Genomic DNA, 18,804 nt, shown 5'->3' with positions numbered 1-18,804 from the left:
CTATACATATCCTGTAACATCCCTGATTCCTCGGCACGATGTGCATCAATCCAACGGACTATCCAGCATATCGACGAAATATCAACGATCTCCGATGTCGCATAAAAAAAAGACGCAACAGTTCGCCTCGTGTAACCCTGCGTACATGTAACTTTCTCATGCACAAGACGAGGCTATTATCAACTGAGTAATTTTGTGCGTGATGTTGCTACTTCTATTTATGATATGTCAATTGATCATAGGCGTACACATTAGGGCTTGCTCGACACGACTTACATGTCAGAACAGACGCCCTTACCCAAATGCCAGCTTTAGAATCCGAGATACCCAGACATGTAGTAGACTTAGGTACCCTATACAGTACCGGTGTTTTATACGTCAGAAGCTTGCAAAGGAGTATCAATGCCCACCTACATGAAAAGCATCATTCACTGAGAGATTTCTCCATGTGACAGAGCCTTGGAACGACGTATAAGGGAAAAGACTACGTGAATTCGGAGATGATAATATATGTTACTCCGTAAACTTAACTGACTCAAGACATTCTTTACTCAAACATTGCACAGTCATACGATGTAAATATGCCCATTGAATTCAATAAATGTGATATCACAATTGCCCGGAATTCACATCAGGGTGAATTGTTCTCCATCCTTTCCCCAGAAGATGACATGTCTAGGTCAGACGGAGACATTCCTGTCGTATCCCCCAAATCGAGAATGGAGTTAGGGCTCGATCGTGGCGGCTGTTTCCCTTTCCGGAAATAAGGTTATCGATACGTGACATCATCGTCAGTCGCGTCGCGTCTCGTTTCAACATCTCAGAATTCTCGACCTGATTGAATTGATTCATGATCAAGTATAAGACAGATACAATATATACCCAATTCTCACCAAACTGGCAAGACGCAATGTCCAAAAGAACACTCGACGCATATCTCAAACCCGCCAGAGCTTCTACAACAGACTCCTCCTCATCCAAAAAGCTCAAAGAGGTGGCGCCATCTCTAGAGGACACAAAGCCAGACACAGAAACTTCAAATACGACTCCAGACACACATCCATCCTACCCCTTCCCCATCACTGCACTCCCATCCCACATCTCCACAGCCCTAAAAACGACAGCACCCGCTCGAGCAGCCAAAGAAATCAACAACCGACCTCATCTAGACCTGCTCTACTACGAGCCCTTCATCCCGCGGCCCACGGCCAATGAATACTTCAATTTTCTCCGCCGAGAACTCCCCTTCTACCGCGTGAAATACACCATAAAGCGCGGCCCAACGGAGACACTTATTAACACGCCACGCTACACAACCGTCTACGGCGTCGACGGCACATCCTACTTCTCCCAAGTCCCTGGAGTAGAAGACGGTTCCAAAACCCTTGTTGATAGCAAAACGCACAAACCAGTCCCCACAACAAAATACAAATGCACCCCTCGGCCCATCCCATCATGTCTAGACGCGTTCCGGCAACACGTCGAGTCAACTCTAAACGACGGCACAAGCTACAATTTCGTGCTGGTGAATTACTACGCTTCGGGCGACGATAGTATATCATATCATTCTGACGATGAGCGTTTTTTGGGCTCAATGCCGAATATCGCTAGTCTCACTCTTGGGGCAAGAAGGGATTTTTTGATGAAACATAAACCTGTCGCTGGTGACACTACTACTTCTGGTAGTGGGAGCAGCAGTGGCAAGCAAGATAAACCGCTCAAATTGCCGCTCGGATCGGGTGACATGGTCATCATGAGAGGCGAGACGCAGTCGAACTGGTTGCACTCGATACCGAAACGGAAGGGAGGGGAGTCCGGGAGTGGGAGGATTAATATTACGTTACGAAAAGCGGTTGTGCCGGGAGGGACGGAGAATTATTATAAGTATAATGTTGGCGAGGGGGGACTGTATCGCTGGGATGAAAGGGGGAAGGAGATGGTTTTGGTTAATGTTGCGTGATTAGATTATTTACTACTGGGGGAAATATGTGTATACTCTTGAACGCAGCCTAGATAGATGCTTTATGAATCATGATACCAATGTATCAGTAGGATGAGAGGATTGAGAGACGATTAAGCGGTTCTCGAACCTTGGAACAAGATACTATCTATACAATATATGTAAACATCTCATCCTGCATCATCGACCGATCTCTCCCACGATCAATCAATCCCTCACCCTCAGCCATCTCAATACCCATCTGGTCCCTCTTTTCCGCAATCCCCCTATTCTTACGCAACAATACCAGTCGCAACGAAAATGCCAATACGGCAACCACCAACATGAACGCAGCGCACGCCAACATACCGCGCACAAACCATGGCTTGTCGCTGTCGGGGTAGAGTCGAGTACCTATAAGCGGACCGCATTGTCCGACTATATTTAGGATTGCGACGCTGCTGCCCTTGCCTTCTTGGGCGGTGCGGTTATCCATGCTCCAAGTGATGATGATTGTGACGGCGGAGAAGAAGCCGGATGTAGCCGGGTAGATGCATAAATAGCGGATCATGGTGTGGAGGGAGGTGGGCATGTGTGAATGGAACAAGCCTGTGAGTCCGATTACGAGGTAGGCTGTTGCAGATAGCAGAGCGTGGAAGATCAGATATGGACTTCGAGTGCGGGAGCGGTCGGATAGTGAGGCTGTCAGAAGGACTACCCCGAATGCTACCAGGAATGGAGGCGCTGAAAGAGCCTGTGAGGCTATGGATGAGTATCCCATACTACAATCGTCAGTATCGTACTCTTGAAAAGGAGTTGGAACATACTTGTTGATGATTGTTGGGAGAAAGACCGGCATCGAACTGAATGCCACATTGCAGCCAAGGAACATGAACTATATTGTCAGTATGTCATTGTTGTGAACGGTAAGACAAAAACATACAGCTATGAGATACGACATCGGATCACACAATGTCTCAATCACCGCCTTCCAATTAAACTTCTCCGATTCAGCAGACTGTGAACCATGTCTCTCAATCTTATTCTTCGACTGCAATCGCAATTTGGCAACTTTCCTCTGCCGCGATGTCAAAAATCTCGCTTTTCCCGGTGAATCCGGAATCAATAACCAAGCAAAGACTGCCGCGACCAAACTCGGAAACCCTTCCACCAAAAAAAGCGAGCGCCAAGGCGCAATAGGCATGTTGCTGCTCAATTTCACAATCAGCCATGCCAAACTACTTGCGAATGAAGTAGCAAGTGGTGCCGCAGATATGAAAAGCGCGGTGCGATACGCGAGTTCTTCGCGCTTGTAGAAGAACGACAGATAAAACGGCGCGCCAGGGCCGAAGGCTGCCTCGGAGACGCCCAACAATGCTCGAATGATGAGCATGTCCCAGAATCCTCTGGTCAACGCCTGACAGGACGCCAATATTCCCCAGGTGAATACGCACAACGGGATATAGATGTGCGCTGGTACTATTTTATACATTAATGCCATCCACTCAAATGCAATATATGTGATGTAAAATGCCGTAAGAAGCCATTCATATTGCGAAGATGATAATTTGAGATCGTTTGATAAGCCGGCAATTTTGGCGTTTCCAATATCTGATTTGTATCAGCATGTTTGGCACAAAAGCATGAGAATGGGAGTAATTACTTGACCGATCCAAGAAGGAAAGCATATATAAAAGAGCCAAGAAGAGTACCAATCTTTTATCTAGTCTCTTCACAACCTCCTTCTCTTCTTCCGCCGTATATTCAGCATTGACGCCTCCGCCTATGCTCATTTGTCTTCGCAATCGATGCCGAGTCTTGTATTCCAGCTCCGAATCATATCCTTCCTCGTCGTAGCCATCAGCAACGCTTGCGAACTTTTGCGCTTCAGCTACCGATTGCGGCTCSTCTTCATCTTCAGCGGCGATATTGTCGGCGCGACCCCGACCAAGTTGCGTTTGTAACCGAGGGAGTTCTACCGATCCGGGTTGCGGACGATTTATATTCGCAGTGGAGGTACTCAATTGCTCCATCCCGCTTTCCGAGGTGTTGTTACTGCTGATATCCGGCGTAAAGCGAAGTTGCGAGTTTGAGGACGAATCTTCCATAGGGGGAGGCGTGACTTCGACAAAGTTCGAGGAGAAGGAAGAGCTATCGGATTGCGCGGTAGGAGGATGAGGATTGAGATGGGCCATTGTTGATGCTTGGTGAGGCTGTTGGGCGTCTGTTCAGGATGGATGGTTCATTGCTGAGCTTAGGTCAAATCCATGGAACTGGACTGACGTTTAGCTGTGAGCTTGAATAATATATATCAGAGATAAAACAACTGAAAATATCGCTGCAACTATTTTTCTAGATCAAAATTGAAGATGTTGTCCCTCCTTACAGCGAAAGGTATCACGTGTCTCCCCTTAACCTTCTTAGTGGGTTGCTTGCTGTGGGGCGGCGATAACCTTATCAACGCAGCTTTATCTTATCGGGGTATCTCTCGAACAATCATATACATTGGCACATCTCAAGGACAAGTCACTATAGTACAATTTCTCTCCCACAGAATATCAATGAATTTAAGAGGAAGCCCATAACGACTCACAGGTATCATCCAATTAATGGCATGCATACCACAATGATCACTGCTTCATGACCGACGTCTCCTAGAACGCGACCTCTCATGTCGATCATAAAGACGCCACGAATCAGCATATGCACCCGTGTACCGATCAATGGCCTGACGCTTCTTTGGCTTCGGGGACCTCTCAGATAATGACACTCTGTTGTCGCTGCTTCTGCCGCTGTCGCCATCCCTGTAGAAACTCTCAACCTCGAATCGCCGCTTTTTTCCGCCCAGAATCTCAATAGCCTTGCTCTTCGCAAAATCGAACACGGTCTGGAGCTCCAGTACCAAGTCGCTATCGTATGACGACAATAAATCCTGCGCTTCGAGGTAACTAAGTGCATTCTCGGCACTGTCACGTAGGAATTTCGCGGCGTCGGCTAGTTTCGCATCGTATGAAGAACGGGTTGACTCGTGCTTGGTATAGAAATCTTTCTTTGCTCTGAAGTAAGTGTGCAACATACAATTGATGTGTGCGTTGATGGTCATGTCTGGGTGGAAGACTGTTGCGTAGGCGGCGAAGGTGGTCTCACTGAATGGTAGGTTCTGAGAGGAAATTACCTGGGACTGTGTTGTGATAGCCTTTCTTTCTTCTTTGATATTTTGATGCTCGGATTGAGAAAGCGACCGAGAAGCTGCTAGACAAGCGTGTCAGTATGTAGATAAGTCAAAGCAGAAACTTGAGACGAACACCTCAAAAGAGCATCCTTGACCGAAATTTCGCGATCAATCAAATCCTCGATATCTCTTCGAAAACGCGAGTCTGGATCAATTCCCATGAATTCGCGAATAAAAAATTCTTGACCAGCCAAACCGTCGACATATCTGCCATCACGACACAGCTCCAAGAGACACTTGTCATAGATAGTAACGTAGCCGTCTTCGATTGCTTTGGGACGACTCATGATCAGACCAATGTGGTGCTTGATGAGGTCGCAGAAGGAAGAGTAGAGTCTGAAACTGTCGCGTATGTAGCGTAGACCGTGGCTTGGTTTTTCAATCGATTCGTACTCTGAGACCATGGCGTCGACATGGTCCAGGGAGGTCGAGTACTTTGACCGTTGGTCTGAATAGATAGTCATTCTTCTATCTTCCTATTTTTTCAGACTTCGGATTAAATTGTAGGAAGTCGTTGGCGTTAGATGAGAGGCACAATCATCTGATAGGAGCTTGCATCAGTCTCAAGTCTTAGAGAAATTCTTGGCTGTGATCTGAATTGACTTTGAGTCAGTGATGAAGAGACTCACTAAGAAGTGAAAGTGAACAGTCAGAGAGGGGCAAGAGACAAATTCCACAGAGGGGAACTGGCAAAAAGGAAGGAAAGAAATTAGAAGAGACAAGACCAGAGGATAAGAAAATTATTGGGTGCAGGTGATCAGATGAGGCAATCCAGGTCTTTTGTCCTTAGGTGCCATTTTATCACACAAACTGATTTAGAGATTGGGCAAATTTGACCTGCCTTGTATCATGAAACACTACATTTAGCAGATTAGTGGTATTTCTAAAATGGAAAGCATGAATTTATTGGTTATTGCTTGCAACAAGTCCATCATAAGAGAAAATAAAGCAATCAGCACAGGTACACAGAAAAGGGTATCGGATGGGCAATAAAGTGACAGCCATGAACTGCCCAGTTGCAATCGAATTGTCATGGCTGGKGATTTTCAATCTATGGAGAATTCTCATCTTAAAGAGGCCACGGAAGCCATTGCTAATTCCTCTCCTTCCATAATTTCTCGACTGCATCCACAAAAGTCGACACATCGCTTCCATGAGCGCAGTCCTTCCACTGCCCATCGTCGCGAATGCACCAGACCGTCTCATCGAGTCTGACGGTACAGCTCTTCGTAACCCCAACATCTTGCGTGTGACGTACGCTCTTGCGCAGCAAGGCAATACCACTTGGATTCTCAGGTGTAGGGTCACCGGGATTCTCAAAGTCGTCATCCTCGCGACTGGCACAAGTATTCAAAGCCTCAAAGTCGATGCCATGCTCCAGCGCACAGTTTTGTACTAAACTACGGGATGGGATCTCCGGGTAATCGTCAATGAGACAGTTTGCGAAGCCGAGGGAGCGGATGACGGGGGTTCGTGGGATGGCTGATATTTGACTGGTAGTAAATGGAAGATTAGCGGCGCAGAGCATGAGCATGTTGCCGATGCATTCGGTTGGGCCGTGTTTGCATACGACATCGGAAGTACTATCGGATACACTAGGGAAGTCAGTACTAGGCAGTATCAAAGGCAGCGAAAATTTTACCTTCCAATGAACGAAAGTTGAAAGTCAACCTTGTCACTGATCCTTTCCATCGCAGGCAAAATCAACTTCTGCAAGCAGTCCTTTGCGTCTGGACACTTGCTCATTATATGTACGTCGAGAGGAACTGTTTTTCCCACTGTCTCCTTATCTGCGATTTCGGCAGTTTCATTCGATGAGCCCGGTATAAAAGATGAGGCATACAGACGGTTCAACCATAGGATATAGACGAGCCAGCAGGCTCCAATTATAGCGAGACCTTTGCGCAGGTTGCGATTCATGGCGCGTTCCCGCCATGTTGAGTATGAGCCCTGCGTTTTGCCTTCTTGAGGTGCGAATGACTCTTCTCGCTCGAGGTCTTGGTAGACTTCGTATGCTGTTGGAGGCATGATGTTCTATTTGCGATTGATGATAAGTACTTTGGCGTAAAGGACTGATGTTCCGATCGGGATGAGGGCGATCGGATAATAGGCCGACGATACCGCGCCGCTAGCTTGATCGGGTAAGCTCTGTCTGAGAGTATAAATTTGGTTGACTTTATCTATCGTTCTCTTCCACTTCGCAGTACCGAGTATAAATTGTAATGAATTATCTGATGAATAATTTCGTACATGCAATCACCAGCATCGGTATCTCGTCGGAAACGGCGTCGTGTGGCGGATGAAGATCGGAAGAGAGCCGCCAGAGCGTGCGTATCAGTCGCATTCCCTCGGAGAAGACAATGGTCACTGACTACTTTGGCAATAGATGTGATCGATGTAAATCGCGAAAGAGTAAATGTATAGAAACGATCCGTGGTAGCTGTGCGAGATGTCTTCAGAAATCGCTTTCATGTCACTTCTCTCGGTTCGTCTCCTCGGGATTCTGTACATTTTCAAACATTAGACATGCATTGACATAGGGCAGAGAACGAACGCCAGTCAGCGAAGATCAGTCAATGATATCTAATGATACCACACGAATCACTCAAGAGTCGGTGACTGGCGAAGATGGAGACGAGGAAGATGAACAAGGAATGCCCGAAGAAAACGCGAGCATAAACGTCTCGCTTGATGAAGGGAATTACATATGGCCTCAATTCTTTTCTCGAATTCGGGAGACCTTGTACCTCGACTCTTCGTCGGTTATACAAGAGCAAAGTTTAAGCCACTTGCAGATGGTATGTCAAATCCTGGAAAATCAACTAGATATCGGTTTGACACGTTTACAGGGCAGCAACAATGATATCGCATCTTCACCAGAGGAAGCCCATCGGTTACGCAAGGCAATTAATGGCTTTCCTCCGCGGGCTGTAGCCGACTTTCTTATATCAGTGTGTATCAAGCATGGTACTGACAACTTCTTCTACTTCGACCAAGCCACTTTCATGTCAGAAATTGACCAGTTCTACACGGATAGTAGATCCCCTCTAAGGCAAGACACTCGTTTTGTGTGCCTAGCTCTGGCGGCCTTTGCGCTGGGAAGTCAGTGGACTACACTTGAGAAGCCGACTGAACTTCAGAGAAACGCCATCATTCAGCCCGATTATGGCGATCCTGGAAAAATATTTTATAGCCATGCCAAAACACTGGTTCCTGATATCATTGACAGGCCAAATCTGGTGACGGTCCAGGCTATCTACCTTCTAGGTGTATATCTCATGCCCGCTAGTGCCATTAGTTCCTCATATGTCTATCTCGGGCTTGCGCTACGCACTGCTCTCACGATCAATCTCCACATGGACAACTCAGACGACACTACACTTTCAAGCACGGAGAAAGAAGTCAGACGGCGTCTATGGTGGTCTATATACTCCTTAGAACGAACAACCACCCTCAAACTTAACCGTCCCCGATCAATCAGCGCCGAAATTATCAGTGCTCCTATTCCATCGCCATGTCCCACTTTTGATAAAGCCCAAGTCTTTGACAATCATCTCCACCAAATATTCTACGCCAAACTCGCTTTGATCATTGACCGCGTCGCCGAGTCTTCATCACTGTCTATGTGGCCTCCCGTCCAGAGTAGCGGCACGGATAACCCAAGACAATGGTTCGAGACAGTGGAAGCAGAACTCAAGTCATGGAAGAGAAGTCTGCCTTCGGACTTTGCGCTTGAGCTGATTGATCCTCGAGACTCGCGCTACCGGGCAGTATTTCATCTACATCTACAATATTACTACGCCTGGATTGCCGCTGGAAAAGTATGTGTCGTCGCTGTGGTGCGTGAACATCTTCGGCATCATATAGCAAAGGAAAAATCCCCTCTATACAGGGATCAGAGCGTCCCTTCATTAGCGAGGCATTGTATAAAAGCGGCCAAGAAGCTGCTTCGGCTATTCGAGAATATCACCAATACGAATAATCTTACTCGATTCTCCTTTACTGATTTTCAAGGATGCAGTATCTCTACTATCATTGTGTTGTTAGCGGGTATAATGAATAGGGACCCGGAATACGAAACACAGGTCAACTTCGGCCTGGAATCCTTGAGAAAAATGGCCGATGGAAACAAAAGTGCTAAGACTGGTGTGCAATTTGTCGAGATGTTGCGGTCTATTGCCGATGAAGCAGTTGCAAAACTGAGGCAGACTGTTTATCATTCTCAAGCACAGCCGGGAACATATGAGGACAATGAATCCAAATACGTTCAGTGGGCTGAATGGTTGGCTCGGGCGGATGGATCACAACGACCGACTGCACATTCCCCGGCTCGTACCATGATGGGTCCGTCGTCATCACAAGTGTTTAGCGCGGTGCAAAATCCTACATCTGCCACAGCACATGATGTAGGATATCAATGGCAGACGCCCCTATCCCATTCTTCGATATCCCCTTCTATTCTGGGGTCGGATACGCCAACGGTGCCAAGAGCAAGACTACGAAAACATTCAAATGCTTTGGTCTATATACCAGACAGTGCCGGCCACGAACATCTTCAGTCTTTGCACACTGAGAATGTGCCAGAGGCGACCAACCCTTCTTTGCAATGGCTGCATGGCGACGACCAGACGTTTCTTACATGTCTTACAGGATTTGATATGCTAGATTTTGCGGATCTGACGGGGCCGGTAGATTCAGCTGATGTATAGTCACGATATCCGGCCAAGTCCATAGTCTATTTAGATACGACAGAGCAAATCACAAAGCCGCCTTGACTCTAACTGGGATCTCCGCATCCTCTTCTATCTCCTCCCAACGACTCTTGTATATCCTCCCTTCCTTCATAACAGCCAAAATGAATTTCTCCGGATCATCCAGAATAGTCACATCCTCCAACGGATTAGCATCTAGCAAGAGAATATCAGCCTTGAACCCCTTCTGGATCTGTCCCAACGTCTCTGCACAACCCATCATCTCAGCCGGATTGATCGTGGCGCTCTGCAGAACCTGCAACGGCGACAGAACCGAAGCTCTCAGCTTGAATTCCTTGGACTGTGCAGCGCCCAACGGGCCCAGGAGGTCGGTACCATAGCACATCTTGACMCCCGCCTCAGCCGCGATCTTAAGTGCCGTCAATCCGGCCTGTAGGACCTCTGTGTTCTTGGTCTGCGATTCAACGGGTAAGTAGCCCTCCCAATTTGGGCTTGCCATTTCGGCATATGTAATCAGCGTAGGTGTAAGATAAACACCCTTCTCAACCATGAGTTTCGCGGTATCCGGATCAATGAAATTGCCATGCTCGATACCCCTGGCACCATTGTTGATAGCATGCCGAATCGCTTTGGGTGTATATGCATGAGCCGTGACAAATGTGCCCGCTTGGTCAGCGCATTCCACCATGGCACGAATCTCGCGCGGCGTAAATTGCAGATGCTCCAATTTATCGGTCGGCGACGAAACGCCACCCGAAGCCATGATTTTGATGAAATCGCTTCCGGTCCTGATTCCTTCGCGCACTGCAGTCATGCATTCTGCTTCTCCGTTGCAGACTCGGCCGAGGCCCGTGGTGCCCAATCCACAGCATTGGGTGTGATCGTGTGGCCCGCGATAATCGGCATGACCGCCCGCCTGACTCAACGCATAACCCGCAATAAAGAGTCGCGGGCCCGGCCACACGCCATCTTCAATAGCCTCTTTGAGCGCTAAATGTGCACCGCCGCAGTCGCGCACGGAGGTGAATCCCCGATGCAACATTTGGGCACATACGTACGGCTGACGAAGCAGATGCACATCATTCGGGTTACCGAATGCCTTGGATAGGTCTGTGAAGCCGGGGACGGCCATGAGATGGACGTGGGCATCAAAAAGGCCGGGGCAGAGGTATTTGCCCTTGCAGTCGACGACTTTTTGTGTTGTTGAGGATTTTTGGTGTGCTTTTGAGGGAGAGTTAGGGGTGACGGATTCAATAATGCCATTCTTTATAGTGATGGAGCAGTTTTTGAGAATTGTGCCATTGAGTACGTCGACGACGTTTCCGTTGGTGAGAAGGTAGGATGAAGGAGCGGCACGAAGCCAGGGCTTGATGGCGTCAGGTGCTACCATCTTGAATATCGCTTCACAGTCTGTGTTGCGAGTAAAACGAACGAATGCGAAGAACAGAAACAGACTTTGTTAAAACTAATCGCATTACATATTTTCTTTCGAAGATTCGTTGTCTCAATTCAACCGGCCGATGTAATAAGATCGCCGGTGACAAACTGCCGACATGTGAGGTCGGTAGTCTGTCACACGGCATCGGATATCTGACCGCAATCATCGGCAATCTGCCTCTTATCAGGATGCCTCGAAACGATATCGCAGCTTTCCCCAGAAAAAAATTGGGCAGACGCTCGGATTTATTCCGGAACTCCACGTGGAACGAGAATTAGAAACATGCCTTGACCAAGATAAAATAGAGGATGCCCCCTCTGTCATTCTCATGTAGATTGGCTTCTTTCGACTATCAGTCTCCTACCAGACACCCGGAGAATTTGCATCATGGCTACCGCACTTGAGGAGAAGGCTTATTCGCCCGAAGTGGGCGAGTCTCAGGCACAGAATGGCTTCACGGCTGAAGAGGAGAAGCAAGTCTTGAGGAAGATTGATCGGGTCATTTTACCAATGGTGTGTACCATGTACCTCTTCGTTTCCTTTGGGCTCCTTTCTAACGACAAGGTAGATGTGCTTTGTCTTTTTCCTACAATATCTAGACAAGCAATCGCTATCCTATGCTGGCGTATTCGGTCTCATCACCGATTTGAAAATGACCAGTAGTCAGTATTCATGGTGCAGCTCCATCTTTTACGTCGGCCAATTGGTCTCCGAGTATCCCTTTATCTATCTCATGTCGCGGCTGCATATCAACAAATTTGTAGGTACAACAGTGTACGTAATCCCATGCAATCATTCAACAACTAGTGATATTTTTGATAGATTCAATACTGACGAGAATAGATTTATTTGGGGCATCATCTGCATGTGTCTCGCCGCACCCCAAAACTTCGCCGGCTTCGCCGCAGTCCGCTTCCTACTCGGATTCGCTGAAGGCGCTGTCTCCCCTTCTTTCATCACCATGACTGCAATCTGGTACCGCAAATCAGAGCATAGTTCCCGCACTGCGCTATGGGTTACCATGAACGGCGTTGCGCAAGTCATTGGTTGTCTTTTGATGTACGGTGTCGCGAGAAACTCTTCCCTGTCGCTCCAGCCCTGGAGGACGTTGTTCCTGATTTGTGGCGCGATTACATCCATGGCTGGAATTGCGTTTTATTTCTTGATCCCTAATGGTCCCAAGGATGCCTGGTTTTTCACTCCCCGTGAAAAGGAGGTCATGGCACTCCGCATGGCGGCTGATAGGGAAGGAGGCGACAAGACGAATTTCTCTATGGCCCAACTCAAGGAGACATTGCTCGACCCAAAGGCATGGTTCGTCTTTTGGTTCGGCGTGCTGGTCACCATGCAAAGCCCCGTGTTGACTTTTGCGAGTCTCGTCATTAAGAGTCTGGGTGCGGACAAGTTTCAGACCATCCTGTATACGGCGCCGTCGGGGGCAGTTCAGATTTTATTGCTGTGGATTGGTGTCTTGCTTTGCTATTTGGTGCCCAGAAACCGGACCGCGGTTGCTTTTTGTCTTTGCATTCCGCCTCTGGTCGGTAATGTGTTGTTGATGAAGTTGACGGTTTCTGCGGGATGGGGGTTGATCGTAGCATCATGGCTGGTAAGTTTATTCCTGACCTATTCTCTCTGCATACCTAGGTAATACCTTACTGACATGTCTCAGTCATCCTGCATCACAGCACCATGGTCCATCCTGCTCTCCCTGGCAGCGTCCAACTCCAAGGGAAACACAAAGCGCGCCATCGTCAACGCCATGTTCTTCATCGGCTACTGTGCTGGCTGCATCGCTGCGCCTCAACTATGGACTCATGGACCCCGGTACTTTTCCGGCGTTGTCACTTCCATCGTCACATGGTGTCTCTTGGCAACCGTCGTACTGGGTTATTGGTACGTGTGCTGGAGGGACAATAAGAGCAGAGATGCAGAGGAGCTAGAGCAGACTGATTCAGACGGCGGAATGGCTTTGGATGAGAATGGGTTGCCGGTGGGCGATATGACGGATAAGGAGGACCGGCATTTTAGATACAGCTATTAGCTGGCTTGTTTCAGGGGATGCAGTAGATGAATTCATGCTGTATTACGATATATGGAGCACAATGGTACATATTTAGCAAGAGCTAATTGCACACGCAACCAACTCGATGATGATTCCTTCCAAAGATGGTAATAAGTAGGCCTACAATCCTAAAAGTCTTCTTGCGGCTGAATACCATGCTTACGAATCCAATGATGTGGTTAGCGATGTTGGGATTGAGTCTAGACTCAGAACACGTAGCATGTCGTGTACGGCGGTTCTTCCGGGTCCCTGACTCGTGTCTCTTGCGTGGCGGACGCCACTGTCAGTGCCCTACCGGTTCTCCCTCATACAATCGACTTGTAAACCCATACATAAGTTGAGTTGTTGGTGAGAAAGGTAAATGAAGGCGCCGTTGCCGGGATGCCCCAGGCACTAAGGCAACAGCCGGACCGGTATCGGTGCAGGGTTCATAGATCTTAGTTTCTTGGTTTCTTAGCACTACGTCCTCATCAGAGTCAACACCAAACATACCAATTTCGAGCCAACAATGAAACTAGGAACGAATCGGAACCGTCGGTATTCCTTCCCTTTCCGCTCATCGACTCCGGACCAAGCGCCGCACTAGTCGGGACGTTGGTGCAGACACGCGAGCAGGCTGAGCCTAGGGTGCATCGCCAGAGTCATCTCCTTACACCATGGAAGTCTATCTCAGTACATGCTCGCGGTCTATGAGCAAAAATCCAGTCCATATGGGATACACTTGCAGATCCCCGATCTCAGCATAGAGCCGTCGTTTCACATCCAAGACCTGAACATCAAGAACCCGTCCATCTACGAAATCCCTGTTCTCCATATCTGTCACGCGCCCTCCACACGTGTCTGATTCGATGTTACTGTCTCGGAGCGATTTGGGGTCGATGTTTGTTAAGTATGCTCATTTCTTGCTGGACAGTTGTTCGGCCAGGCCAGGCCAGACAAAAGAATGCAGGGACGGTCCAGTCCAAGCAGCCATTTCGAAATGACATCAACGATCAGATCGTCGTCCATAGATCAACAACTAAAAACTAACAACTATTAGGTACAAGACTAAGAGATGGAGTGAGTACCCGTTCTGCTCCGACAGCGGAAGTGAAACAACATACGTACTTCTCTCCATCTGTGACTACGTGTGTAGTGCTGAGATGACTCACACGATAACAAACTTAATTTATCTAACACATATGTAGGTACGGAGCACTCAAGAAGTGAATCAGAATTGGCCGTTTGAAAGCTTTGCTTAAAAAAGTTAACATTGATGGGGTTGGTTGCTCCGCTATGCGGAGTTGTGCTAGTGCTCCGGTGCACTACTATGAGATACCGAACTATAGAGCTGGTCTTCCTGTACAGAATCCTGAGGAAGAAGATGAAGTTGATCAAATGTAGAGTAAATGAGTAAAATAGTGAAATCATAACAGGGGAAACTTGCAAAGAGCAAGGTCACCAGGGTGCAAAGCTAAGAGCAGTTCCATGCAGCTGGAATAGGTATGACCGTGGGGGATCATCTATCTCTATCTGGCCAGGACGTATCAACTCTCCGCAGTCAACTCCCAGTCCCAACAAATCAGGCTGCCTACAACTCGTCCCTGTCATTGGTGGCTGCCGTTTCGTAATTGGCGAATATCATTGGAGACCTCAACTCTGGAGCTGGACCCAGAAACATCGTCGTCCTCGTTCTCACACAACGTCACATCGGGTCCAAGCCTTGTGCCCGTGTGGTCGCATTGCTATATCTCACGCGCTCACCCACCAACGATTCACGTCCGTCCGTCTTACTTCGGCATCTCCTTCGGCACGTCGGCATACGTTCCCAGATATCCTGATACATACACGGACAGCGGGCATCGAATAATAGAATAGACACCATCGTGACCATCCCGCCAGGAACAGTCATCCCCCGCGCCGCCGCCCTCCACCACCAGAAACAAACATCACTAGCTCTGCTACTAGAACCGTCAGCATTGCAAACCTTCTAGTCTGATTCGAAGAGTATATATCCCTGCTAGTACCCGTTATCTACGCTTTCCGTCACGCCATAATAAGAATACATAATTGTGGTGGAAGGAGTTGATCGAAGCTCCCTTGCACGGACGCATCCCGTTGGGCATTCAGTGCGCCATTCTCCATTACACTTGTCTGCATAACACGCGAGCTGACTGGGCAGTTTTTGATTGATAAAGTCAACTGAGAGGCATGCCGATTTGACCGTTCGCACGTCTCGAGAGATATACATATACACATACGTACTCTAATATACAACCATATACATACGCACCATGACGCAGGCGACCGCCACGTTCGTTCAGGATGTAGGCCAACAATCTACAATAGACGACGTTGACGACGAGGACGTCGCCTCCGAGCCCGAACATACACACATTGAAGAGCCGAGACTAAACGTGGATCCTGTGGAAGATTTCATCAAGCCATTGGTCCTCGAGGAGTCGCGACTCTACAATCTAGCTCGCCGCTTTTCGGAAGTCTACCGGCATCTTGCGCTCACCTCTGATCAACAATTTCTCCCGACACCTGTGACGCAATTACCGACGGGAGAGGAAGTTGGTCGTTATCTGGCAATTGATGTTGGAGGTAGTAATCTACGGGTAGCCTTTATTGAATTGCTGGGTGAAGATGCAGACTCTGATAGAAGCCCCGGGAACGCTTCGGAAAGATCGCGTGATACAATCCGCAAGGCTCAGCGGCAGCGCGTGAGACGAACTTTGGAAAAGGCATGGCCCATTCAGGACCATTTGAAGAAGGATAAAGCGGAAGATTTGTTTTCGTGGATAGGTGATTGCGTCGCCGAAGTCATAGCGGACAGCCTTTCTTCGGATGCGACCAAGGGAGATATTCCGGAGGAATTGGAAATGGGCATCACTTTCAGTTTTCCCATCATGTATGTTGCGTTCTTTATACAGAGTTCGATTTCTGACAACAATAAACAGGCAAGAATCAGTGGACGAAGCTACACTCATGCCAATGGGCAAAGGCTTTGCAATTACATCCGATCTAAACCTGCGAAACATGCTTCTTTCTGGTTACGAAAAGCATACACGGCGAAACGAAGACGACGAGCCGTCATCCAAGCGACGGAAGCTTTATGCTCTTCCCAAATTGAAGATTGCCGCCATCACCAACGACACCGTTGCGACTCTAGTCTCGTCAGCATATTGTGTCAAGTCGTTACCTAACAGTCGTGTTACTATGGCTATCATCGTTGGAACAGGGTGCAATGCCACGATACCAATGTCACTTAGTGATTTGCATGAATCCAAGGCCAAGCTGGTCAGCTCAAGAGATTCCAAGGCTACACAAACAGTGGTTAACACAGAAATCACAATCTCTGGTGCCGCAGCTCCATTAAAGGAGCTCAATATCGAGACGAAATGGGACATTGAACTCGACAGAGCATGTTCTCGACCTGGTTTCCAACCTCTTGAATACATGACCGGTGGACGATACATTGGCGAACTTGTGCGGATTGTTTTCTTCGATTATCTTACTAATGTGCTCAAAGCTACGAAGAAAGAGTTGCCGGCCAATCTGGTCCAGGAATATGCACTGTCAACGACCTATCTTTCGCACAAGGTTGCGCGCAGTCGATCTGACGAAGAATTAGCAACAGAACTGGCACGGTCCTTGCCTCCGCCCGAGTCGAGTGAATGGACCTGGAGTAAGGACACAGCAGGCGCATTCCGAAAAATTGCCAGAGCTGTTCAGACCCGATCAGCCGGGCTGATCGCTTCAGCGGTCGTGGGACTTCTCGCATGTACTCGGGAGATTCAACTTCGGGACGACAGTGCGCGAAACTCGCCTCAGCCCCCACTGCCTGAAGACAAAAATCTATCCCAAAACACAGCAACATCCACGAAACAAGAACAAACCTCTGCCGCAATTACATCAGCAGTCACAGCAGCCGCCAAATCACTCTCTTCAAGCGGAACCAGCCACCAAAGAGGCCTCATCGTCCCCGTCCTCGCCCCAGCACCCGCAGATTGGCAGTCTGGACCCGAGGAGTTGGTGGTCGCTTACACTGGAGGTATCATCCAGAACTATCCAAACTTTAAGGAAACGTGCCAGCGATACATCGATCGCATGATCATGCGGACGGGTCCGCAGAAGAGTGGCAAATCTGTGTTTTTACGTGAAGCGTCCGATGGAGGTGTGATTGGGGCTGGTGTACTTGCTGGTATGGTTGCTGGTCTTAGCTAAGAGGATAGACGATTGCGATTGAGGTCAGAAATGAGATAAAGAAGGATACTATATAGGAGGAGTTTGAGGGCTCGGTGTTAGTATGAGGTTGGCGTTTCTTTAGCTTTAGGTATATATAGTGGGATAAACCATAGTATACAATTCATTACTCCATAATTCTGAATATCCTTTACCTTCGAAAACAAAGACACTTACAACGATCTCTATGAGTATTAGTGCCTGAGGCATCAGTTTGTGCTTACATTGCCACGCACGTGACCTCATCTGATCTCGCAATTCGCAAGCGGAGCCTCACTTCCTCCAGACTATATAAGCCTCATTTTCTCAATCTAATTTCAACCTCACAACCATCAAACGCAAAAATGAGCGCTCAAGCATACTATGAGCTCTACCGTGGTAGCAGGTATAGCCATTATCTCTCGCATCTGCCACATACATTCCTAGCTCAAAAGAAGTGGAAGTCGTAGAATTTGGGCTAACGTTGGACTGTTTGCTTATTGTGATAATACAGCCTTGGACTCTCATTGACAGACACCCTCGATGACCTCATCAACGAAGGACGTATTGAGCCCCAGTTGGCTATGAAGATTCTCTCGAATTACGATCGTTATGTTACCGAGATACTAGCTGTGCATGTGCGGGCGAGGTTGACGTTCAAGGTATACCTCTCCCCTCTTTCTGTTTTGTGTTAGGGAAGACCGTTGACGGATGTTGTTGTGACAGGGCCATCTCGATACATACCGTTTCTGCGACGAAGTATGGACATTCCTGATCAAGGACGTTACCTTCAAACTCGATAATCAGCAGACTGTTTCGGCGGATAAGGTCAAGATTGTGAGCTGCAACAGCAAGCGTCCTGGCGAAGTTTGAGCGTTACGAACGAAACGAGATGAGTCGTCGATATGATATTTCACGTTTTGCATATTCCCATCAAAGACGGTCGATCTGGGTTTACGATCAGAAGAATGAACAAATCAAGCTGATCGATCACTACATTATGCTGGATGGGATGGCGTTTTTGGGAATTTTTGGTTATGGCTTGGGATTAAACCGCATTATTTGTTATTAGAGAAAGCAGATACCCATCAAATACACATTTCAATTTTACATGAGCATGTAAATTTAGGATCGTAGAGACATGCTGCCAGTAAAGCAGGCAGGCAGGTTACCGCGGACGTTCTTATAATCTCCGTCGCGAGACGTCATCGGCAT

General features: G+C 48.0%; 9 protein-coding genes across 9 annotated transcripts; 5 read left to right on the top strand and 4 right to left on the bottom strand.

The window, feature by feature from the left end:
• Window positions 1-910: 910 nt before the first annotated feature.
• Window positions 911-1,960, top strand: BHQ10_006930 (uncharacterized protein; the record flags this gene model as incomplete). Its single annotated transcript, XM_040879571.1, has 1 exon — window positions 911-1,960. The coding sequence occupies one exon, from the start codon at window positions 911-913 to the stop codon at window positions 1,958-1,960; it is 1,050 nt and encodes a 349-aa protein (XP_040735434.1).
• A 148-nt stretch (window positions 1,961-2,108) lies between these two features.
• On the bottom strand, window positions 2,109-4,134 carry BHQ10_006929 (uncharacterized protein; the record flags this gene model as incomplete). Its single annotated transcript, XM_040879569.1, has 4 exons — window positions 2,109-2,721; window positions 2,767-2,834; window positions 2,883-3,550; window positions 3,603-4,134. The coding sequence occupies 4 exons, from the start codon at window positions 4,132-4,134 to the stop codon at window positions 2,109-2,111; spliced, it is 1,881 nt and encodes a 626-aa protein (XP_040735433.1).
• A 443-nt stretch (window positions 4,135-4,577) lies between these two features.
• Window positions 4,578-5,575, bottom strand: BHQ10_006928 (uncharacterized protein; the record flags this gene model as incomplete). Its single annotated transcript, XM_040879568.1, has 2 exons — window positions 4,578-5,191; window positions 5,245-5,575. 2 exons carry the CDS (start codon window positions 5,573-5,575, stop codon window positions 4,578-4,580), a joined length of 945 nt encoding a protein of 314 aa, XP_040735432.1.
• Window positions 5,576-6,264: 689 nt separating this feature from the next.
• Window positions 6,265-7,199, bottom strand: BHQ10_006927 (uncharacterized protein; the record flags this gene model as incomplete). The annotated part of the gene is made up of 2 exons (XM_040879567.1): window positions 6,265-6,766; window positions 6,814-7,199. 2 exons carry the CDS (start codon window positions 7,197-7,199, stop codon window positions 6,265-6,267), a joined length of 888 nt encoding a protein of 295 aa, XP_040735431.1.
• Window positions 7,200-7,747: 548 nt separating this feature from the next.
• On the top strand, window positions 7,748-9,880 carry BHQ10_006926 (uncharacterized protein; the record flags this gene model as incomplete). Its single annotated transcript, XM_040879566.1, has 2 exons — window positions 7,748-7,969; window positions 8,021-9,880. 2 exons carry the CDS (start codon window positions 7,748-7,750, stop codon window positions 9,878-9,880), a joined length of 2,082 nt encoding a protein of 693 aa, XP_040735430.1.
• A 49-nt stretch (window positions 9,881-9,929) lies between these two features.
• BHQ10_006925 (uncharacterized protein) lies at window positions 9,930-11,273 on the bottom strand (the record flags this gene model as incomplete). Its single annotated transcript, XM_040879565.1, has 1 exon — window positions 9,930-11,273. One exon carries the CDS (start codon window positions 11,271-11,273, stop codon window positions 9,930-9,932), a length of 1,344 nt encoding a protein of 447 aa, XP_040735429.1.
• Window positions 11,274-11,708: 435 nt separating this feature from the next.
• BHQ10_006924 (uncharacterized protein) lies at window positions 11,709-13,362 on the top strand (the record flags this gene model as incomplete). The annotated part of the gene is made up of 4 exons (XM_040879564.1): window positions 11,709-11,834; window positions 11,890-12,095; window positions 12,165-12,927; window positions 12,991-13,362. 4 exons carry the CDS (start codon window positions 11,709-11,711, stop codon window positions 13,360-13,362), a joined length of 1,467 nt encoding a protein of 488 aa, XP_040735428.1.
• A 2,294-nt stretch (window positions 13,363-15,656) lies between these two features.
• Window positions 15,657-17,592, top strand: BHQ10_006923 (uncharacterized protein; the record flags this gene model as incomplete). Its single annotated transcript, XM_040879563.1, has 2 exons — window positions 15,657-16,276; window positions 16,326-17,592. 2 exons carry the CDS (start codon window positions 15,657-15,659, stop codon window positions 17,590-17,592), a joined length of 1,887 nt encoding a protein of 628 aa, XP_040735427.1.
• Window positions 17,593-17,954: 362 nt separating this feature from the next.
• BHQ10_006922 (uncharacterized protein) lies at window positions 17,955-18,462 on the top strand (the record flags this gene model as incomplete). Its single annotated transcript, XM_040879562.1, has 3 exons — window positions 17,955-17,995; window positions 18,104-18,251; window positions 18,316-18,462. 3 exons carry the CDS (start codon window positions 17,955-17,957, stop codon window positions 18,460-18,462), a joined length of 336 nt encoding a protein of 111 aa, XP_040735426.1.
• Between the last annotated feature and the right edge of the window lie 342 nt (window positions 18,463-18,804).

The sequence above is a fragment of the Talaromyces amestolkiae genome, assembly GCF_001896365.1.
Source record: "Talaromyces amestolkiae strain CIB chromosome Unknown scaffold13.1, whole genome shotgun sequence".
Lineage (NCBI taxonomy): Eukaryota > Fungi > Ascomycota > Eurotiomycetes > Eurotiales > Trichocomaceae > Talaromyces > Talaromyces amestolkiae.
The sequence above is the reverse complement of the archived record's forward strand: the minus strand, read 5'-3'. Positions and strand labels throughout refer to the sequence as shown.